This window comes from Gymnoscopelus microlampas (assembly GCF_963454915.1).
Source record: "Gymnoscopelus microlampas genome assembly, chromosome: 4".
In the NCBI taxonomy this organism is placed as follows: Eukaryota; Metazoa; Chordata; class Actinopteri; order Myctophiformes; family Myctophidae; genus Gymnoscopelus; species Gymnoscopelus microlampas.
In genome coordinates, this window is record NC_139941.1 from 46,799,232 (window position 1) to 46,823,885 (window position 24,654).

A 24,654-nucleotide genomic window follows, 5' to 3' on the forward strand; every position below is an offset into this window, starting at 1 on the left:
ACACTTAATTGTCAACCATAGACTTACCAAAAGATTAGATGATAAAATATGAAACATTATTTATTTATCACATAAAATATTAACACAGTTAAAAGGAGAGATTATACATTAGAATGAGCAAATGTTCACTATCCATCTCCTTAAGTGGAGGAGAGGGGAGGGGGGAGTAGAGGAGAGAGGAGAGAGGAGAGGAGGGGAGGTTTTGAGCTGAGGACATCAGTTCTTACCCATTAAGACCTGAGTTCTAAATCCAGTTTTCTAGGTTTCTATATCAGTGGTGTTCAAATTGTTTCATGTCAAGGACCCCCAAAATTACATGTATTTGGCCGCGGACCCCCATCTCAAAATATTTTGTTCTAGAGACTGGAAGTTGAGTTAAAAATCTTTGTTGGCTGGCCAGTTGGTGTAACCGTCTGGGGCTCTGGGCACCTGGGCTGGTAATCCGCAAAACAGCGTGTCGCGGGTTCGACTTCCGATCCTGATGACATTTTCTGCGTGTCACCCCCCCCCCCCCCCCATCTCTCTGCCCATTCTCTGTTAGTCTATTGTTCCTATCAATAAAGGCCCCAAAAATATTTAAAAAAAGAGAATGTGAAAATGATGCGAAAAATGTTCGCTTTAAAAGAATAGTATTCAAATATTTCCACAAATTCTCACGATAAAAAAAAAAAAAGTAGATTTACAAGCTTGTAGCACGGCACAAAGTGACGCGCTATGAGCTTGTATATATATGTTCATTGACTGTGTTAGGTTGTTGCTAGCTTGATAATAATGCTAATAGCAGGGCTCCAGACAACCCTTTTTCACCACTGTCCCAGAAGCGGTCCTGAGATACTATGTTAACCACCCACAAATGAAAAGTTGTAAACTGTCCCCAAAAATCTATATGTTACATTTCTTCACTTTGGTTTTGTTGTCTATAGCTGTTATAGCCATAAAAAATATGATTCAAATGACTAGGAAATAAATTGCATTTGTATTTGAAGTTGATCTAATGTGCCTATAATAAATAATATTATAGGCACATTAGATCAACAAGTAACATCGTAACAAGGCAGTAACCATTTACTCATCTTTCTTATTTTATCGTCAGACCTGTGCGGTGTGTGTGTGTGAGTGTGTGTGTGTGTGTGTGTGTGTGTGTGTGTGTGTACCTGCCTGCACAAATATTCAGACGCTCGTTGCTATTCGAACATACAGTAATTTGAATATTCAGATGCATAATTTTTTATTTTTTTTATATTTGCAGGCGAAGCTGACCATCCCATCATATTGCCAAGATGAAATACAAAAGCTATAACATTGGTTCACAAGTTTCCTTACCCTGTATTAAACTGAATAACCCCAAGCTTCCAAGTCTTTCCCCAAACACTCAAATGCAGGCTATAGGCCAAAATGAAGGCCGCAAGCTGGTAACCCCTTTTATGGCCGCCTCTTAAAGGAGTATTGCTACATTAATGTCTCACCTCTATGAACAAAAATGCTTTAACATATTTTCTATCTTAATTGAAGCCAGTTTGTCCAGCAGTTGTCCAATTGTCTTCAAACTTGCCACAAAAATCGTTCATGGCTCTGGCATGACAACCATTTACTTTTCCACCTTTACATGTGTCTCCACCTCTAATAATCAATTAATGTTTACACTTTTCTCCCACATTTCGACCTGTAGACGGCTTGCCGGAAGTACACTGACGCGATATACGTCATACTTTGGGTTTTCACAGCTCTGGTTTATAAAATGTGTAGATGTTTACTGCTGGTTTTCTGTCCTTACCTTGCCCTGATTGATTGATTGAATATTTTATTAGGCAAAACATGTAAACATCACAATTACATTTATAATACTTTGTCTGAAAGGACGGACCTTTTAGACAAAGTATTATAAATGTAATTGTGATGTTTAAATGTTTTGCCTAATAAACAAGACCAGGAGACCTGGTTCTGCCAGACCCGGCAGATGCCCATGTGTCTATGCCCATGTATGGACGAAAGGGGGACAGACTTTTATAAGCCGGACTTCACATGACGTGTCAGCCTGTGTATGCCCATATATGGACGAAAGGGGGACAGACTTTTAAGGCTGGGGCCTAAGGACAAAGGGGGCATGCCCATGTATGGAGAAAACAGGTACAAAATATGCCCATGTATGGACGAAAGGGGGACAGACTTTTATGGCTGGGGCCTAAGGACAAAGGGGGCATGCCCATGTATGGAGAAACAGGTACAAAACATGCCCATGTATGGACGAAAGGGGGACAGACTTTTATGGCTGGGGCCTAAGGACAAAGGGGGCATGCCCATGTATGGAGAAAACAGGTACAAAATATGCCCATGTATGGACGAAAGGGGGAAAGACTTTTATGGCTGGGGCCTAAGGACAAAGGGGGCATGCCCATGTATGGAGAAAACAAAGCCTCATGTAAGCCAGACACCTTGGGGTCTGGCTTACCCCAATCAATCAATCAATCAGGGCAAGGTAAGTGTATTTGTGACAGCAGGTGAATACAGTGATCTTCACAGTAGCACAGAAACCCAGCAATAGTGGCTCCTTAAATAATGAGTTGAAGATCACTAATATTACACAAAGCATAATTCATGAGTTTAGCTTAGTTTGGATCAAATCGTTAAGGAACATTCACCCCATTTTCAACCATATCTTCATCAATTGGTCCTCACTAATGCTCATAAGATGGTACGATATCTGTCCACTCACTCTGTGTCACAGAGGAGTACACTTCAACTGCCTACCAGTGACATCTCCCATTGTTTGACACATAATGGCTAATAAAAAGCTGAGATTTTATGAAATGAGAAACGGGCTTCGCAGTTAAGTTCAGATGGTAATGGGCAATGGCTGTGTGCAAAATCAGATCAAGTGCTCCAGCCAGTGAGGAGAAACGGGCACACACCGAGACACCATGGCCACAGAGGTTAGTCAAATTATAGTTAGAAGATAGTTAGATATATTCTTTCCGTCGTGAAAATTTGTCTTTCGCTGTACTGTGATTGGCTGATTGGTATTCCATCACAGTGATGGAAGCTCACTTAAAAAAAAAAGTAATTTTTTTGAAGTGAGTGGTGATATTTATGAGTTATTAATTTCATCATGCGTCTCGCTAGCCAATCACAGCACGTCTGCGAAGTTTGAAGTTAATTTCATCATGTGTCTCGCTAGCCAATCACAACACGTCCTGCAGAGCTTAGCCTATGGGCGTGTTTTCCACAGCATGGCGTGACAGCAAAAGACACATTTTTACGACGCCTTTTATAGCGCCACCAGGAGGCCACTTTTTGTAAAGAACATTTTTTGACAGTACTCCTACACAGTATCTCTATAGTCAAGCCAACGGTGCCGGAGATTAGGTGTTGACAGTACTCCAACAGATTTTGTCCAAGCGTCATGCAAATCGGTACACAGTATCTCTATGGTCAAGCCAATGGTGCCGGGGATTAGGTGTTCACAGACGGACAGACACACACACGGACGGACGGACGGACGGAGGGTAAAACAATTATTATTGTCTCCGCCAGGCCGAGACAATAATAATTTTATGTTTTATGTAGTATTATACATTTTCTCAGCTATGGCTGCCACTTGGCACCTGATGTCATTATCACTTGTCAGCCATGGCTGCCAGTTCCCACCTGATGTTGTGTGGGAGTTGTGACTGTTCCAGACTGTACTGAATAACTGCTAGCAGGCATAACGTCTTCAGACTAGGACTGAAGTCAAAGACGAACAGATCACCGTTGCGCGTGTCTTCTCCAAATCCACCAAATAGGACGACACGATCTCCCACCATGCAACAGCAGCTAATACTCATCCAAAATGAGTCATTCCCTTTGGCCTTAACCTCCGTCCGGGAAAGGGTCTCTGGAATAAATTTCCACATGGCAATCTCCTTCACCGACTCATAACCCCCAAATATGTACAACTCTCCATTGTAGGCAAAGGCTGCATGAAGCCTGCGTTCTTCTCGAAGAAGCTGTGAAGAAGGAATGTTCAGCCAGCTGTTGGTTTCGGTGTCAAACACTCTGATGATGCTGTAGCACGCCTCCGGATCCCCTCCTCCACCAAATACAAACATCTTTGTCCCGATGATGGTGGCAGAGTGCCATGCTGAATCAGGTGACGGGATACCTCTGGTGCTGATTAATGACCAGACCATTGTGGCGGTGTCCAACTTGTAGATGTCATTAGTGCGTAGTGTATGTTGTTGTGAAACTCCTCCATAGACATACATGACCTTCCCCAAGACACAGGCTGAGTGGCCCCACCTCGCCTCTGGAACTGTCCCAGAAACCTCAGAATTGAGCCATCTATGGGTGTCGACATCAAATGCATAAAGCATGTTGTTGTTGAACTCTGTGTCCAGATTATTTCCCCCCCATATGTAGACGATATCTTCAATCAGCACACCAGTGTGGTAGATGCGCAGGCAGGGAATTTCAAGGGGACGTTTTCCTCTTGTAGTTGTCACTGGGGGAATCTTCATCCATGTCAGAGACACTGTATTGAAGACGTACACATTGAGCTGGTTCTTTTGGCCTCTTGGCTTACCTCCAAAGTAGTACACTTTCTGTCCCACGGCAACAGCAACATGAATGTGGCCATTATTTGGGTCTCCTCGCATCTTCACTGTACAGCGCAACATTTGACAATCCAACACCACAATGCATTAAGAAGGGCATTGTGTGTGTGTGCACTACTGCTTATATTGGAGGCCAGTCTATGACGTACATTGAAGTCAGAAGTGTCATGTTATAGAATATCTATATTTGGGCAAAGTTTCAACCCAAATATGGAGCGCAAAAATGATGTTTCCAATGTAAAATATACATTCTAAAAAGAGCAATATTATAGTTATTCTAAATTATTTATAGTGGCTCATAGGAATAGACTATGTGACAACCAGGCCTAACAAACCCACAGTGAGGCCTTTTAGGAGGGCCTTTCAGGCAAGCCGCAAGTGGAGCCTGCAGTGCAACCACGGCCAAAGACACCATCACGCCGGAGTGAAATGTTTGGAGCGGGGGAGTCTGGTGCAACACTCAGGTCCTGGACCTGGTGAGACAAAGGAGGGGCCCGGACAGGAGGCCATCCACAGAGCCTAGTCCCTCCACTGGACCCGGCAGAGTAGTTCCGGAGAAGCGGACTGAGGGGCAGACATATTGCTGAGAGCTGGAATCGTACCTGGGACCTCCGGAGGTCCTAGGCGGGCTCACTAACCATTCAGCTATGGCCACCCCAAATTTCCTGGTTTTACACAGACAGATCATGCACCGTTTGCCAGTGACAGTGATTATACACATTGACAGTCGGCTCAGTTGATTTCTGTTCATCCCAAATATTATCGTCCCGACCCCGGGACGATGTTAGTATCAAGCCATTATACTAGACTTCAATGGCCAGCAGCCAGAGGGGTTTACTGTTATTGATGTATTCTACCATGGCCACGAAGAAGAATACTTGATGCTGATTGGCCAAAGGGTGTGCAATATTTTTCAGGTAACCACACATCAAATGAGGAAAGAGACTGATTGCTGTTGTAAATTCATGTGCATAATAAGAAAGAAAACATGATTTTCAAAGTAATGCTCAGCCTTTGGGAAACAAAATGTGTTCTTAGTTTGTGGGTAAAAGTCAACATGACTCTTATATCTTGCCAGCTGACTTTTCTTGACTTTCTGGAGTAGAGCATATTTTCTCAAAATATGAATAAAAACTAAATTGTTGGTAAGTGCCAATGGTAAAAGCTGGATAATTGTCCATGAGCCTTGCTAAACAAATGGCTTATCGTTAATTATTACCTGCGTTTCCTTATGATCCGTTTCTTGCTGAAATGTCCTTTGTTTATGTTGTATTCTTATTCTGAGATGGGCGATACAGATGAAATGAAATGTTACTATATTTATGACCAAATAACTCGATATCATAAGTAAGAGATATATATTGAAGATAATATCATCTTGTAAAGAAATATCAATTTGAAAATACCCTTCCTCCCGCCCCCTTCCAAACTTTCAGCCAACAGTCAACCTGCAATCTCATAAAGCGTGTAGATCGGCTATTTTGGAGGAAAGAAATTGTAGGACATGTATGTCATATCATATTACAATATCCAAAGTCCCAGACCAAATCTAGTCTCATATCACAATATCGATAATTATGATATATTGCCCAGCCCTATTCTGAGAGCTCATACATTAACAAAAGGATCAGCAAAACCACAAATGGCACAAAAACATTTTGAACCAACAGAATAGCTACTATGTGTATTGTTTATAGCAATAGATAAGATTTGTGCACGAATGTGGCCATTATTTGGGTCTCCTCGCATCTTCACTGTACAGCGCAACATTTGACAATCCAACACCACAATGCATTAAGAAGGGCATTGTGTGTGTGTGCACTACTGCTTATATTGGAGGCCAGTCTATGACGTACATTGAAGTCAGAAGTGTCATGTTATAGAATATCTATATTTGGGCAAAGTTTCAACCCAAATATGGAGCGCAAAAATGATGTTTCCAATGTAAAATATACATTCTAAAAAGAGCAATATTATAGTTATTCTAAATTATTTATAGTGGCTCATAGGAATAGACTATGTGACAACCAGGCCTAACAAACCCACAGTGAGGCCTTTTAGGAGGGCCTTTCAGGCAAGCCGCAAGTGGAGCCTGCAGTGCAACCACGGCCAAAGACACCATCACGCCGGAGTGAAATGTTTGGAGCGGGGGAGTCTGGTGCAACACTCAGGTCCTGGACCTGGTGAGACAAAGGAGGGGCCCGGACAGGAGGCCATCCACAGAGCCTAGTCCCTCCACTGGACCCGGCAGAGTAGTTCCGGAGAAGCGGACTGAGGGGCAGACATATTGCTGAGAGCTGGAATCGTACCTGGGACCTCCGGAGGTCCTAGGCGGGCTCACTAACCATTCAGCTATGGCCGCCCCAAATTTCCTGGTTTTACACAGACAGATCATGCACCGTTTGCCAGTGACAGTGATTATACACATTGACAGTCGGCTCAGTTGATTTCTGTTCATCCCAAATATTATCGTCCCGACCCCGGGACGATGTTAGTATCAAGCCATTATACTAGACTTCAATGGCCAGCAGCCAGAGGGGTTTACTGTTATTGATGTATTCTACCATGGCCACGAAGAAGAATACTTGATGCTGATTGGCCAAAGGGTGTGCAATATTTTTCAGGTAACCACACATCAAATGAGGAAAGAGACTGATTGCTGTTGTAAATTCATGTGCATAATAAGAAAGAAAACATGATTTTCAAAGTAATGCTCAGCCTTTGGGAAACAAAATGTGTTCTTAGTTTGTGGGTAAAAGTCAACATGACTCTTATATCTTGCCAGCTGACTTTTCTTGACTTTCTGGAGTAGAGCATATTTTCTCAAAATATGAATAAAAACTAAATTGTTGGTAAGTGCCAATGGTAAAAGCTGGATAATTGTCCATGAGCCTTGCTAAACAAATGGCTTATCGTTAATTATTACCTGCGTTTCCTTATGATCCGTTTCTTGCTGAAATGTCCTTTGTTTATGTTGTATTCTTATTCTGAGATGGGCGATACAGATGAAATGAAATGTTACTATATTTATGACCAAATAACTCGATATCATAAGTAAGAGATATATATTGAAGATAATATCATCTTGTAAAGAAATATCAATTTGAAAATACCCTTCCTCCCGCCCCCTTCCAAACTTTCAGCCAACAGTCAACCTGCAATCTCATAAAGCGTGTAGATCGGCTATTTTGGAGGAAAGAAATTGTAGGACATGTATGTCATATCATATTACAATATCCAAAGTCCCAGACCAAATCTAGTCTCATATCACAATATCGATAATTATGATATATTGCCCAGCCCTATTCTGAGAGCTCATACATTAACAAAAGGATCAGCAAAACCACAAATGGCACAAAAACATTTTGAACCAACAGAATAGCTACTATGTGTATTGTTTATTATAGCAATAGATAAGATTTGTGCACGCCACAATGAATGCTGTGAGTTATTCTCTGCAGTGAGAAGATGTCGATAGTGGGACACTGATTGATCATCATGCCTTGGTGTCAAGTTTTGTAACCACCACACTATTGCAATATATATACACAATACTGTATACAAAGTTATGAATTGTTTTTAAATTGACTATCAGAACACTGTGCAGACTCATTTCCCAATACAGAAACACATTCTATAACCTAAAAAATAATATAATAATACATTGAAACCACTTTCAACTCATTATCTTGGTCATGTCATAGGCGAAAATGTTGCATTTATTTATTTTGTATTTAAATGTTCTCCCCACACAGTTTGGAAACTAGAGAAAATAGCCAATCTACAAGCTCACAACCTACTGCAACGCGATCTGAGCTTCTAGATTGGCTATTTTTGCTATGAATACAGGCGTGGCTTGAGATTTTGACGTGGTGTGCGTTGGGCACAAGAAGTATGAAAACCCCTGAGTTACAGTATTTGAACAACAGTCCACCACGTATAGTATTCAGATATGCACACGTAAACAAACCCCAAAGAAAGTAAAGACCTTAATTGGGTTTTGCTGAAGATGATTTCATACAGAGAAAGATCATCAGCATATTCATGTGCATGAACACTGTGCTGTGGATGGGAACGCTCACACCACCTCCTTCTGCTCAGGCTCCACCTGACCTGGTGTGATGGGAACTCTCACTCCACCTCCTCATCCTCAGGCTCCACCTGACCTCCTGTCTTCTTCTTATTCCTTCTCTTCTTCTTGGACTCCATCATCCCACTGGAGAACTCAGAATGCATCAGACTGGAGACTCTCTGTTTCACTGACCTGAAGACAAGAGACAAGGTTTTCAACGGCAGTTCACATTTAAACAACCGATTCTGCTGAAAAAGAAAAGAAATCTGAAGGTGGACAGACAGACAGACATTCAGAGTAACAGACAGACAGACTAACATTACATTACACTTAGTCTCACGCCAAACTATTCCACAATCTCTCTAGTCTGGAAATACACCTCCTGAAATCTGAGACAGGAAGCGGTCATCTGTTCGTTATTTCCGTTCACAAAAATATATCTTAAAATATCTTTACATAAAAAAAATGTATTTCCATTTCTGCAAGCTGCAAGCAGCAAGCTAGATATGCTCAGATGATTTTTTATTTATATTCGGATAAATTTGCACGACTGTAACGCCAAACCGGAAGTGGGGAGGAGGCGTCACCGCTTGATCATTTTCAGAGCTTCCGTGCTCCAGACTGTAAGACGGAAGCATTTGAAAGTTGTAGGAGACAACATTCTGGCTCGCGAGACTACATATTCTGGCTTGGATCAATGGTACTAACGTAGTATATCTATCCATTTGTTCATCTATTTATCATTAAAATCTTAATGTTTTGCCAATTGTTTGCGGGCCACTTGCAATATCCTCCCGGCCTACTAGTGGGCCCCAGACCATAGAATCACTGCACTACACCATCACAGTAGACAGCGTGTGTGTGTGTGTGTGTGTGTGTGTGTGTGTGTGTGTGTGTGTGTGTGTGTGTGTGTGTGTGTTCAGTCAGTGTATTGATTACTTAACGACTGTCAAGGGAGAGTCATTTTCTGCATGTGTGTCTTTCTCTGTGTGCACACGCGTGTGAAAAGGTAAAAGGGAGTATTTACTGGCCTCCGCAGCAGGGGAAATGACTTTTACTTCTTCACCCAGCAGATGTCTGCTATGTGAAAGCTCAGATGAGCACATGGGGAGGGGGGGGGGCTGTTAGAGGTTAAGTGTCTTGCTCAGGGACACTTCACTGGGCGAGCCGAGGGGGTCGAACCGGCAATCTTCCGATTCCCAGACGGCCTCTGTACCCACTCAGCTACGACCCATTTAACTACAGTCTTTCTGCTCCCATCTCTGCAGGGAGCCATGTTCAACCAGCTGACTGATCAATACGCAATGGAAGCACCAGACTCAAATACGCATTTGAGTCTGGTGCTTCCATGAGGACGTTTTGTTTCCCAAGGGGCGGGATCAGAACAATGTCCCTGAATTGAGGGTTCAGCTCCCTGGGGGACATTTTACTTTACATCTTTATTGATCGATGATGGCATCAACAAACCTCATTTATCTGTATCCCATATGTTACTGTATGTACGTACTGTATATGTTATGTACATCATACTGTATTATGTACGTACTGTATATGTTATTTACATCATACTGTATTATGTACGTACTGTATATGTTATGTACATCATACTGTATTATGTACGTACTGTATATGTTATGTACATCATACTGTATTATGTACAGTACGTACATAATTTGGTTCCTGCATGTCAATCTTCCTTCATTTTGACAGTGACATATGACCACCTTGTGGCCTCTTTGACAACTGCAACCAGCAGCAGTTACCGCCTCGACTTTTATGGACGGGTACACTCTAAAATACCTAGTGATAATCTAACACGTTAAAGTGTAGGAATGGAACCAAATGGACCTGTAAGGTATACCAATTAACCCATTAAAACCGGGAAAGAATCTGTGTCATTTTATACTTTGGCTATTCAAAAATAGCAGATGTACAAGCTCAGGAGCTTGTAGATCTGCTATTTTTGAAAAATCATGAACATTTGTGCAAATCTTTGCTTCTGGTGGTTCCTGGAACAACATATATTGAGATGGGGGGTCCGCGGCCAATATAATTTTGGGGGGTACTTGACGTTTTGAGCAACATTCGTTTTTTTCAGAAAACCAGGTGTAAACAAACAGGTCCAGCAGATACAGATCACTTTAATGCCAGGTGCAAACTAGTCAGTGTGATGTATTTGTCTAAGAACCAGAGCACTGCTGTCTCCACGTCAACCACATCCACACCTCCATATACACAAGGAAGTCAATAGAGACTTCATTATAGGTGTGTGTGTGTGTGTGTGTGTGTGTGTGTGTGTGTGAGAGAGAGCGAGAGAGAGAGAGAGAGTGTGTGGTCAAATAACCTCGTCCAGACAGGCCCACTGTGAAAAGCTGTTTACCACAAGCTTCACCCAACACACACACTCTCTCTCTCTAGTCAGTCAACAGTGTGTAAATATGGATGTGTGTCAGGGGAGTCACACTCATAATTGACTGTATAAATAAGGTTGTGTGTGTGCATGTGCCAGTCAACTCAGCAGGGGTTCTCTGTTAATGAGCAGGGTCAGGAACATGTGTCAGACACTCAAACGCGCGCGCGCGCACACAGCCCACACACACACACACACACACACACACACACACACACACACACACACACACACACACACACACACACACACACACACACACACACACACACACACACACACACACACACACACACACACACACACACACACACACACACACACACACACACACACACGCTTATTCGGTTGTAATATTTAGTTTTGAGCATTTTGCCAATTTTATGTCGCTGTACTTTAAGTATAAGCCATCTTAGTCATTGTAAACCAAATATACGTAAGAAAACCTAGAAAGTTGAAATATGGAGATATGAGGTTTCTGCTGGACAGCAACGATATGTTCTTTCTTATACACCATGAATATAAACAATCCTACTCAATATAAAACTACATGTTCTTATACACCATGTATACACTATAAACAATCTTAGTAATTATAAACCTATATGTTCTTATATATTAAGTATATACACAATTTGAGTGTATAAGACCATACAAGATTAATAGGAAATCAATTTTTAATATACTCAGATCAATAACAAACATGTTCCTAAGATTCTTTCAGTCTGAAAATGAATGGTGCCATAAGTTGGCTGCATATTTTACATATAAAAAATATATATATAATGTATCTGCATTAGATTAAAACAACCAGTGCTTGAAATGCATAGTTTACTGGGGGGACGTACAGGCATCAGTACCCATTCAAAGATGTTTTGTTTATTTATTATTTGTTTGTTTCAATTACGCTGGCTGGCGCATAGGGCAGCAACAAAGTCTCACTTCCATCTGTCCTACCCATTCAAAGACAATGTATAAATCTATGTAATGTATAATATTATCTACGTGCCCAGACCACAGGGATCTCCATATATGGGAGAAATCTAGACAGGCCACATACCCCTCCATTTGATAAAAAATGTTATCTCAGGGAACCCCAAACTGCATTGTAATATCCTCTGAATTTATTTAACTCTGAGTGTTCAAATGGACGTACACAGTCTCCCTCTCAGCTGTCCTACCGTCAGTCCCTCCTACACTGTCTCTTTTTCTCAGCTGTCCTACTGTCAGTCTCTCCTACACTGTCTCTCTTTCTCAGCTGTCCTACTGTCAGTCTCTCCTACACTGTCTCTTTCTCAGCTGTCCTACTGTCAGTCTCTCCTACACTGTCTCTCTTTCTCAGCTGTCCTACTGTCAGTCTCTCCTACACCGTCTCTCTTTCTCAGCGGTCTTCCTGCCTGTCTCTCCTACACTGTCTAGTTAGTAGCTAACACTCCTTAAAATTACAGACAGACAGAAACACATATATAATGTAGATTAAACAAACCCACCTCTGCGCTTTTCCTTTGTCCTGGTTTTTGGTCTGTTTTCTGCTGGTGTCTTTCTGTCCAGCAGCAGACAGGCCTTGTGGAGCGTCTCTGAGGCCAAAGCTCTTGGCAGCGTGTCCCAGGTGGAGGCCGCGTATGTGGAAGATGTGTTTGAGAGAGGAAGGGTAGGCTGCATAGGACCTCAAGAACGACTGTAGGGCTAGATGACACAATACAATAGGGTTTGAGAGAGGAAGGGTAGGCTGCATAGGACCTCAAGAACGACTGTAGGGCTAGATGACGCAATACAATAGGGGTGAAACTGTTAATCAAACTGATCGATTCAGTCGATTATAAGAAATCATCAATAACGGATCATTTAATAAAATAATCAATTAATAATCAATCCCTATTTTGGGACGAACAATCACGTCATGAACGATGCTATGCCTTTTGAGCATGTAGATCTGCTATTTTCCCAATTTTTGGATGACACTGTGAATTACAAAGTAGGGTAAGGGATATTTTTGGATTAAAACAAAAGGCTTTTTGTTATAAAGGTTAACACACTATATTCTGCTAATTCTCATTGCTATAGTGTTTGTTAGGTAACAGGGGGTCTCCCCATCTCTCCCGCTCTTTAATAAACAGAAAATGTATTTTCAGGTGGGTTGCTAATTTCAGCCAATCAGGAAAGAGCTGGAGAGACAGGGATACTCGTGTTATTGAACAAACACTATACTAGCAACGAGTACTAGCAGAATATATAGCTATTTAATACTTGAAGCGGCACTATGTAACTTTTTTTTAATGAATAAAAATGCGTCCCATCTGTATGGTAGAGCACGTTAATACAATATAACTTATACAATTGAGGTGGTTGTATTTTGTCTCCCTGCTCTTCTATTGAGACATTTAGATCGTGTCAAAGGTCATTCTCACCTAGACACAGGATCTGACCTGATCAAGCAGGCAGGCTCTATTAGCTCAATGGTAAAAACAAATTTCAGCACTGCAGGAAACCGGGTTAAAATCCGGGGTAGAAGAGGAAGGTTACATTGAGCAGCTTTAATACAAAAACTTTAAATCACCCCACCTTTAATCGCAAATGTAATCGATACAATAATCGCTAAGAAAATAATCGTTAGTTTCCGCCCTACCATATAATGTAATTTTTACGAAATTTTGAAAGTATAAAATTATTAAATGTCAGTCATTTCTTTATATATTTCAGTTATTTGTCATATCTGACCTGTGCAATTGTTGTTTACGAAGCTTAAAAGGCTAACAGAAATGTAATTTGTATTCATATGTTCCAATGCTCAGCGCCAAAAAACACAATTAAATCGTTAATGGCCTAGATACAGACCCTGCTGTGTAAATCAGGACCTCTGACACCACCTCCTCTGCTCTCACCTTTCTTAGCGTTCTGTACGTTCTGTGGGTTGGAGTGAACGACGTTCTCAAACTCTGTCTGCAGGACCGTCGCTCTCTCTCTGATCTCCTGTTCTAAAGCCTTGGAGGAGGTCTGAGGAGAGACATAGGACACGATGCACACACTGTTCACTGCTGTGTGTCTGTTATGAACGCCAGTGTTGTGAGTCTATGATTAGGGTTCCCACACATTTTTACCAATGATTTTCATTACCCCATTTCTAGGCCTATAGCAAATACTCTGTGCAATAATGAGGCTCTTACATCAGTGCGCTATCAATTGTAGACCTAATCTTTTTGTCACATGACGTCCTGTATACATTAGGCCGCACTCACGCAGCTCGTGCAACGCAGCACTAACATTGTTTGTATGCATTGTGTCTGTCTCTTCTTCCATACCTGACTGTGGTACTTTCCCCGCCCCTTGTATGTGTCATCCAGCATCAGATTGGACAGAATGTCCAGCAGCTTGATCTCCGATAGGCTGAAAAAAAACCCCCAAATAATGATTTTATTATTCTGAATGAGTTGCATCCGATCAATCGGTTTTCTTTTTTCAAAGCCTGTATAATGTGCATCACAATAATCGAATCGTGAGAGAACATTGTCATATGCGTTTGTGCTTATCAGTCACTTTATCATAATTTAAATAACCTTCACGGCTTTGAAGTGCAGTCAAAACACAGACACAAACTCAAGTTCAACAACTCTCTGTAGTTCCTAGAAAAGGTTCCTCAAACATTTTTGTTTTGAAAAGCCAATAGGCTTTCTAATCAGTTAAACTGATTAGAAAGCCTATTGGCTTTTCAAAAGTTTGTGTGCCATCAATCAACACACCTGATTTTGTGATTGGCCAGGTCTGTGATGAAGCCGGCCTCAGCAGGCGTGAGGAAGAGGAGGCAACTTCCTCGCGTTCCGATGCGAGCCGTCCTCCCGACACGATGGACATACTCTGTTACACTGGTAGGAGGATTGTACTGATGCACACGCACGCGCACACGCACACACACACACACGCACATGCACACGCATGCGCAAACACATCACACAGACACACACGCAAACACATTACACACACACACACACACATAGCAAATGCACACATATTGCACACATATATAAAACAGAACAGCAGAAGGCTTGGTGAAATGTTATTGTTGTATTGTAAAGTGACTGTAACTGTAGCTCTTCTTATGGAAGTAATTTAAATGATTAATAATAAAACGTTTTAAATTAGATAAAAAGTAAATAAAAGACCTTACCTGGATTATCCAGGTCACCTGCGGCAGATCTAGACCTCTCGCTGCGACATCCTATCACACACACACACACACACACACACACACACACACACACACAATTAACAACTTTCAAGAAGAATAGAATACGTTACGGTACACAGTAGAATAGAATAGAATAGAATACGTACGGTACACAGTAGGACTCCAGTCTTACAGACAGAAAACTCTTCAAACGCTTCCGTTCTCTCCTGGAGAAACAACACATGATTACTACTGTATGGCTGGCAACCACCCATCAACACACTAAGTTACTAAACTATATCATAAACTATTTATAATAACAGACAATTATTTTTATGAATAATAATAAAAAAGCGATACATTCATTCTAGGCACTATAATACTACGGTTTATTATTATTATCATCATTACTCAATAAATCAACAACACAGTGGTTCAGTTACAGAACATGGGGAGGTGAATCATGGTTATTATGGGATGTTGGGGGGGGGGACCACTCACCTCCTGCTTCATGTTGCCATGGAGACGAAGGAAGTTGACGGGACGCTTCTGATTGGCTGCAGGCCCGCAGAGAACGGAGGTAAAGAGTGACAGGAGAAACTCCACGGCCTCACAGCTCGAAATGAAAACGATTAGCTTATTACCCTGCGGACAGACAGACAGACAGACAGACAGACAGATATAACAATACAGAATTGTGTGGAGTAGTAGTAGAGTAAATTATGTGTAGGGCTGTCACCATCATGAAATTGTTTGTGGAACACTGGAACATATAAATAAAAATCACATTTATATGTCAGCCAGATATGACAAATAACATAAATAAATATACAAAGAAATGACTGACAAAGACCGGTACCAAAAATCTTAATGAACAATGTACTATGGACAAAATAGGCCATATTCAATCATTTTACATCCATGCCTGAGGAAGGTCTACCCAACTGAAACGTTGCTCCTATATTAAATACCTTCTCTCGAATGTGCAAGTGGCAGTGTGTGGGTATGTCTTTTATTGTTGATTTCATCTACTGTTTGTCGCCTGCTTTTACACATATCTGGGTATGTGGAAGTTCTTCTTCATCCAAAACACTCAGAAGGTAGCACATCCAAAACAATGGAGGACAAAGTACTCACATTTCTACTAATTTCCACTTTTTTTATTGGCACACACCAATACATGTAACACATTTCGGCCAAGAGCCTTCATTCTGACTTGAAGATTGGGATGTGCCTACCTTTTGAGTGTTTTTTCCTCTAACTTCCACGTTATACTTTCAAAAATACATATTTAAATAGTGGAAAAAGCCAATGTACAAACTCACAGAACTTGTAGATTGGCTAATTCCGCTGTTTTTGAAAATGTTTGAAAATGTATGAACACATTTCACCACACGGATTTATACTGATGAATGGAAACGATGATGCGATAATAATTGTGATTATCTCAAATAATTGCAATGAAGCGATAATGTAATAATTGCGTCAGGCCTATTCATGTGTAAGTAACGTAGAGCATTATTTTCTAGTAGTACTAGAGTATTATGGGATGTTTTCCTACCTTGCATTTGTCCAGTATGAAGGCGGCCAGGCAGACCAGACGCAGTTTAGAGGGAACCATGACAACATTCTGCTGCAGAGCCTCCGGTACAGAGAAGCTCTCCGATTGGCCAGCTGAGCCGGGGTCAGGGGTAACGGCGGTGGTGATGTCATCGGAGGAGGCGGGGTCAGACGCGTTGATACGGACAGGGTTGTTCATACACACGTCAGCCAATCGAGACAAATCTGGAGCGCACACACACACACACACACACACACACACACACACACACACACACACACACACACACACACACACACACACACACACACACACACACTTAGTCTTGCCTGCCTGACTGAACCAGTCTAAACCTTAGGGATACACACTAGATGGGGGATATAAAAATATGCTTAAAACTTAAAATTACACTTTTGTTAACCACTTGAACACCCAGCATCCCTATACTGGGGGGAATGTTCACCAAAAATAGCAGATCTACAAGCTCACAAAGCGGTACTGGGTTCCATTTGTACACTCTCAGAGTTATAGACCTGTAAGGGTCCATTTGGAACCCCCTATAGCAGGGGTTCTCAAACTTTTTTATACCACAACCCCATATTATGGGGGGAAAATATTGGCGATATCATTTTTGAACAGCGAAATTAGTACAGTACAGTACCTTGAGTCATGGTGGCAGACAGTAGGACATTGGTTCTGTCATCTGCAGCAGAGTTCACCGCGTTCATAATCACTGTGAGGTCCTTTTCAAAACCCAGGTCTAACGTTCTACAAACACACAAATGTATATACACACATACTGTATTACTTATATATTTCTATTCCGTGTGTCCTTGAGGAGCAGAAAGAGAAGAATGGAAAAAGAAGAGCAGTAGGAGGAGGAGGTGAATACCTGTCTGCCTCGTCCAGGACCAGCCAACGTATGGAGGTGAAGGAGATGTTCAGGGTGTGTTTGATGTGATCCACCAGACGTCCGGGAGTGCACACCAGGATGTTTATACCTTTACGCAGTCTAGAGAGAGAGACAGACAGACAGACAGACAGACAGACAGAGTCAGAGAGAAGCACTGAAAAGTGACAACCACAGCACACCATATTCCTAGGCCTGTCACAATTATTACATAATCGTCTAACCGCAATTATTTGAGATAATCGTGTCACTTTGTGACAAGTTATAAGATCAGCTATTTCCGCAACAATTCAGCAGAAATGTAATTTCTTCGTATATTTAAAGGACAACTTTGGTTTTTTACAACCAAGGTTTATATTTTAGCTTGTAATTAAAGTAAATAAATGATGAGTGTAATTTTTTTTTCTTTTACTGCTTTCTATAGTTTTAGCATTTTTTGCGATATTTTTTACAGTGGGCGGGGGCATTCTGTCCGGTGGCTAAATATGCCTTTTTTACACAATAAAAAAGGTCCGGCTGTCTGTGATGGCCAGATTTGAGTTATTGGGGGCTAGAAGAGCTACTGTAAATAATAATAAAGAAAACGCTGGGTTGTTGTGTTAAAAAAATACATATTTAGCCACCGGTCAGAATGCCCCCGCCCACTGTGAAAACACTGTAAAAAAGATTGTGAAAATTGCTAAAACTATAGAAAGCAGTAAATGTAAAATTTTTAACACTCATCTTTTATTTACTTTAATTACAATCTAAAACATAAACATTGGTTGTAAAAAAACAAAGTTGTCCTTTAAGTTATTTGTCACATCTGCCCTGTGGAATTTTTGATTACGAAACCTTAAAAGGCCAAACGGAAATGTATTTTTGATTCATATTATGTTCCAATGTTCAATGCCAAAAACACAATTAAAATTCTATGTCGCAATTCTATGTGACATCTCACACAGTGGTCGTCTTTCCACCACCTCAAGCTCAACATGCACAAAACTGAGCTTCTCTTACAACGGTATTTAAATGAATAGCCTCTGCAAATCAACCATGTGATAACATGCAATGGAGTGTCTATAGGGCCTACTGGGCCTTAAAGCAATCATTAAATACCTACGTCATTAAGCATTATATAACATACTGTAGTGTACATAGACATCCAGACAGACATATTTATTACCTGGCTTTCTCAGCCTTCCTTTTCTCTCCTCCCATCAGAACTCCGGGAACAATCCAGGTGAATGGCTGAGGAGAGGGGGCAAAAGTCATCATTAGATAGTCCTTCAGAACACAAACGACACTGTCTCTCCTAACAGAGACAAACAACACCGACTGTCCTACAGAGACAGACAACACTGACTGTCCTAGAGACAAACAACACCGACTGTCCTACAGAGACAAACAACACCAACTGCCCCACAGAGAAAGACAACACTGACTGTCCTAGAGACAGACAACACTGACTGTCCTGGAGACAAACGACACAGACTGTCCTAGTGAGACAAAACTTTCGCAAACGGACTAACCTTTACTAACTTCTGGAAGGTTTGAAAACTCTGCAGGGCCAACTGGGAGAGAGAGAGAGAGAGAGAGAGAGTTAAGATAAACACACACATATCGTCTCTGTCGGGGTAGAAACCTCATAATGTCCAAAAACCAAGAATGTTACTTTTCAGGATTCATAAGCATCAAATCTACAAGCTTGAAACGCGTCGCTTCGCGCCACATTTCGAGCTTGTGCATTTCCTACTTTTCATGCTTTTGTGACGCTGTAGTATGTATGATCAAATAGGGCGTTAATTTACGAAAAAACACAAAACGGTTAGAATATGGAGGTAAGAGGTTTCAGCCCGACAGCAACAATATACAGCAGTATACAGCATATAGACGGTAACTCTAGCAGTGTACCAGTACAGTATGTAGTAAATAGACAATACCTCTCTGGTTGGTACTATGATCAGTGCTAGTGGCCCGTCCGCTCGCTGGATTTTAGGCTCCACTGCCTGGAGTGACTGGACTATAGGAATACCATAGGCCAGAGTCTTACCTGCACACACACACACACACACACACACACACACACACACACACGCACACACACAGAGAGTTAGTGACTTGAGCGTGGCGTTGCTACTCTACATGTTTGCGGACATGAACATCCAGGTTTTTCTTCTCACCAGAACCAGTCTGAGATCTGACAACAGCGTCTCTTCCTGACAGGAGAACTGGGATGGTCTGTTTCTGGACACTACACACACACACGCACACACATTAGAGACATTATAAACGGTGGTAGTGGTAGTACATGTGTATTTGCAATAGAAGTACAGTGTTCACACAAATAATTGATCACCCTGCTTGCAGCAATGCGTAGCAGACTCTGGGCCCTATCTTCCCCCTTACCCCTTATGCCTAAACGTTTTAGGCGTTTTTTTTACTAATTTAAAAAACCTTTTTTAATATTTCAAATAGCCGATCTACAAGCTCACAACGTGTCGATGTAGATCGGCTCAGAAAAATATGAATATGTAGAAAGATGAGGTTTGGTGAGTCAGATGTAACATCGGTCTGTTGCCGTTGTGAACGCACGTTTAGAAATTAGACGTTTGACAACCCTGAACGGATTTTGTATTCACACACTTTAATTAACTTGGTGTGTGTGTGTGTATACCTGGTCATGGTGCTGATATTCAGAACCTTGTTGAGAGTCGCCACCTGACAGACAAACCAACCAATCAGAACACATGATACTCAGCACACACAAGTTACAACCACCATCACAGGGGAGACTCTACATGGAGAAATCTGATGAAACCACGCGATGAAGATGAAGGTAGCCATAGGTCGACTCAGCTGACTTCTCAGATCAGTCAGCTGCTAATAAAGCATCAACCCACGTGGTTGTTTTGTTTTTTTATGTTTCGTTGTAAATGAATGCCCTACTTCATCATACAAGAGAGTCGCAAAAAAGTATTGAAAATAGCAGATCTACAAGCTACGGTACAAATTACAGATATGGTCACATGGTATCATCAGACCGGACAACAACAACTCTGTGTGTGTGTGTGTGTGTGTGTGTGTGTGTGTGTGTGTGTGTGTGTGTGTGTGTGTGTGTGTGCGTGCGTGCGTGCGTGCGTGCGTGCGTGCGTGCGTGCGTGCGTGCGTGCGTGCGTGCGTGCGTGCGTGCGTGCGTGCGTGCGTGCGTGTTAGACTGACCAGGTGTGGATGGAGGTCGGTGTCTGCAAATGAGTCCGTGGAGAAAACCTTCTCCTTCAACTGGGACACATTTGGTCTGGCGAATGAGAGAGTGAGAGAGAGAGAGATAAAGAGAGAAGAGAACTGTGGATTTTCTTTTAAGTTTAAAGACCTACAGCATGTTTAAAGTAATCCACCCCCCAGCACTAAACTACCGCTCTGTCGTTAATTCCCACTTACAGTATGTCAGAAGGTTCAAGTTGTTTATCGTAAAATACACACATGGTTTTGTAAATATGAAGCTAAAGATGCAGTGGATTTATTGCACGTATAAAAAACACATGCCAACAATGCAAAACTAGATTTTAAGACACAGTGCCCAGTCAGAAAGAGGGGGTGATAGTGATACCTGTCTATGTCTGGGATGTCAGGGTTGTGTTTGAACAGGGAGGAGGTCTTAACGCCTCCTTTTACTCCGTGTCGCTCTCTCTTCTCTCCGTTCGCCTGGTGTCCCTCTTTCATCCTCTTCTGCTTCTTCTGACTGGGTGGAGTTGAGGCCTGGGAACAGGAAGACACTTTTCTTATTATAATGTTACAGTCTATATTATAACAGGGGTCTTCAACAGAGGGTCTGGGACCCCTAGGGGGTCCTCAGAGATACTGCAGGGGGGCCGCCAAATCTTTGTGTGATAGGGACTTTATTTTTTTATTTGTACATCAACCACTTGAACCCTCGCATCCCTATTCTGCGGGAAACATTAGCCGAAAATAGCTGATCTACTACTAGCTCACAACGCATCGCAGACGTGTTTGACAATTTGGCCAATGTGGTATTAAAAAGGTCCTAAAAGTCACAGGGTATCTGGGAACCCCCAGTTTGGGAACCACTGCATTAGATAATATTATCTGTTAAAGCTGTGTGTGAGTAGTAGAGTTCTCAAATTCTGCCACCCCCGAACGTACCCGACCCAACGTTTTCGGGCCGAGCCGGGACGAAAATGCAACTCAAAGTGAACTGGCGAATACTCAGGTATCTATCTAGTTCGTCGCCGTCCGACCTTCCTAGCCTGTGTTATAAAAAAAAAAACTGGTGAAAAAGGCCAAAGCTCAAACATCGGCGAAAGTGGCCTTTTCAAGATGTTTTGGCCATTACCTCTTATATATAAGGTCCAATCTGCACATTTCAAAGCTTGTTGGATGGGCCTAAAATTATGGTAATTGTTCGGGCCAGCCCAGCTAGGGCCCAGTTAGGGCCGGGCCTTCAGAACTCTATGTGAGTATGTGATTGATTGATACAGTGACCTGCTGCTCTGTGGCTTTGTCTTGGGGCTTGTCCTCCTCTCTCCTCTTCTGTTTGGAAGGCGGTCTCTCTGATGATGTCTTCTGAGGAGGTTTCTCCTGTTTGGAAGGAGGTGCCTCTGATGATGACGACTTCTGAGGAGGTTTCTCCTGTTTGGAAGGTGGTGTCTCTGATGATGATGTCTTCTGAAGAGGTTTCTCCTGTTTGGAAAGAGGTGTCTCTGATGATGACGTCTTCTGAGGAGGTTTCTCCTGTTTGGAAGGAGGTGTCTCTGATGACGGCGGCGTCTGCGGAGGTTTTTCCTCCTCTCTCCTCTGTTTGGAAGGAGGTGGTCCCTCCGACGGTGAAATTAGAGGAGGCTTTTGCTCCCCTCTCCTCTTTTTGGAAGGAGATCTATCTGATGATATCTTCCTCTTGTCTGCTTTCAGTTTCTTCTGCAAAAACAACGCAACATGATTCTAGATTAAAGATTGTAACCGATATATCGTATCTGTCGGGTGGAAACCTCATATGTCCAAAACTGTTACTTTTAAGGATTCAAATAAAAAGATTGCAAAACTTTTGATACTTTTGTGACACTGTAGTATGATCAAGTAGGGCGTTAATTAAAAACCCAAACAGTTACTATATGGAGATGAGCGTTTTTTGCCAGACAGCAACAATAGATATTAAGTTTTAGTGTGTGTATTTCAGGGACAGGTTGTGTATATGAAATGGTACCTACCCACTGTCGTGAGCCAAGGTTGGGTATATAAAATAGTACCTACCCACTGTCGTGAGCCAAGGTTAATGGGTATAAAATAGTACCTACCCACTGTCGTGAGCCAAGGTTGGGTATATAAAATAGTACCTACCCACTGTCGTGTGAGCCAAGGTTGGGTATATAAAATAGTACCAACCCACTGTCGTGTGAGCCAAGGTTGGGTAAATAAAATAGTACCTACCCACTGTCGTGTGAGCCAGGGTTGGGTATATAAAATAGTACCTACCCACTGTCATGTGAGCCAAGGTTGGGTAAATAAAATAGTACCTACCCACTGTCGTGTGAGCCAAGGTTGGGTATATAAAATAGTACCTACCCACTGTCGTGTGAGCCAAGGCTGGGTATATAAAATAGTACCTACCCACTGTCGTGTGAGCCAAGGTTGGGTAAATAAAATAGTACCTACCCACTGTCGTGAATGAGGGGCCTTCTTCTTCCGACAGGGGGTGAAGGAGGAGGGGACGGTAAAGTTGACACATAGCTGGCCCTCAGTTGATGACATCGCGACGTCAAACCTTACAACTTCCTAAGAAACAAGACATATGTAATGTTACACACTGGACAAGAGTGTCTGCTCAGCGGACCCCCAGGGGTCCTTGACGACGGGGTCCCCCACTCCCAAATAAAATGAGGAATGCAGTTCACCAACTTCTCGATTATTTCACCGGCTGAACTTAGCCCAATGAGAGAATGTATGAGAATGACTGTTCAGAGCATAGGTTTCACTCCACTGTTATCTCCCCACCTACTGTAGTAGCCTTGGATCAAGACTATCATAGACGTATTTTATGGAGTCTGACTTTTGGTTTCTTATCTATGATTGAATACTTTATTAGCAGTTTGCAAAAAAAAAGCACAGGTAAGTACAGTTCAATTCAAGGTCTGCTAAGAGGATTTTAAACCCAAGAAAGCTTATGGCTTGTTTGTTTGCCTTATGTTCCACAGGGAACGAAGAGGATTAAGTAAGTAAGTAAGTTGTTTGTATCCATTGGGGTCTATGATACGAAAGCAAAAGTCAAACTCTGTAAAATACGTCTATGGCAGTCTTGATCGAAGGCTACTACAGTATAATTAAAAAGTATAAACAGTATAAACAAAACAACTGTACTAAATCTAACCTAACAGCAATAATGTTCTTCATCATCTTCTTATCTTCTTATCTTCTCATCTGTCTTATATGGGGTCCTTGACATGAAACTGTATGAGAACCACTGTGCTAAATGACATTATGAGTGGAGGGGATGGGAGGGCTAACTGTAAACACACTGAAGAATATGCATTGGAATATGAGATGCGTATAAATTAACATAAACTGGAGATGGTTTCAGTGTCATCTATTACGCACGCACGCACGCACGCACGCACGCACGCACGCACGCACACACACACACACACACACACACACAGTAACATAACATGACAACACAACTAAACTACATGGATACAATGTAGTTACCAAGAGTTCTTCTGTTACCTTGACAACGTGGTCTCAGACACACACGTGTTGACACTTCTTCCAGGGTCTATCTGTCCGCGTAGCGACTGGTAACCATAGAAACACAGAGGTGTTTAATATAAATAAATACTATTAAATTCTTATTTAATCTAAATGAAAGTACAGTCAGACAACTTAAATCTGTCCTCTGTGGCTGGTCCACTGCGTTGTGTTCAGAAACACGTAGTGGAGGAAGGAAGTCAAATCAA

General features: G+C 41.9%; 1 protein-coding gene across 2 annotated transcripts; it reads right to left on the minus strand.

Moving 5' to 3' along the window:
* Positions 1-7,999: 7,999 nt before the first annotated feature.
* On the minus strand, positions 8,000-24,654 carry ddx31 (DEAD (Asp-Glu-Ala-Asp) box polypeptide 31). 2 transcript variants are annotated; one of them, XM_084055222.1, is made up of 22 exons: positions 24,425-24,654; positions 23,357-23,476; positions 22,190-22,621; positions 21,297-21,445; positions 20,909-20,984; positions 20,364-20,407; positions 19,870-19,940; positions 19,630-19,739; positions 19,219-19,260; positions 18,873-18,937; positions 17,690-17,809; positions 17,459-17,565; positions 16,798-17,021; positions 15,738-15,881; positions 15,404-15,463; positions 15,237-15,287; positions 14,812-14,951; positions 14,374-14,458; positions 13,957-14,068; positions 12,565-12,760; positions 8,754-8,856; positions 8,000-8,694 (listed from the first exon to the last, which is right to left on the minus strand). In XM_084055222.1, exons 2-22 carry the CDS (start codon positions 23,450-23,452, stop codon positions 8,671-8,673), a joined length of 2,451 nt encoding a protein of 816 aa, XP_083911348.1. In that variant the 5' UTR covers positions 23,453-23,476; positions 24,425-24,654; the 3' UTR covers positions 8,000-8,670. The 2 variants fall into 2 exon arrangements, with proteins under 2 accessions (XP_083911348.1, XP_083911347.1); XM_084055221.1 differs by having other exon boundaries at positions 8,000-8,856.

Excerpts from the sequence above, each read along its gene's own strand:
- ddx31 (XM_084055221.1), bottom strand. The coding sequence starts at position 23,452 with ATGTCATCAACTGAGGGCCAGCTATGTGTCAACTTTACCGTCCCCTCC. Across the intron at positions 20,985-21,296 it reads GACATCCCAGACATAGACAG|ACCAAATGTGTCCCAGTTGA; the intron begins GTATCACTATCA and ends CTCATTCGCCAG. Across the intron at positions 15,288-15,403 it reads CTGGAGTCCTACTGTGTACC|GATGTCGCAGCGAGAGGTCT; the intron begins GTACGTATTCTA and ends TGTGTGTGATAG.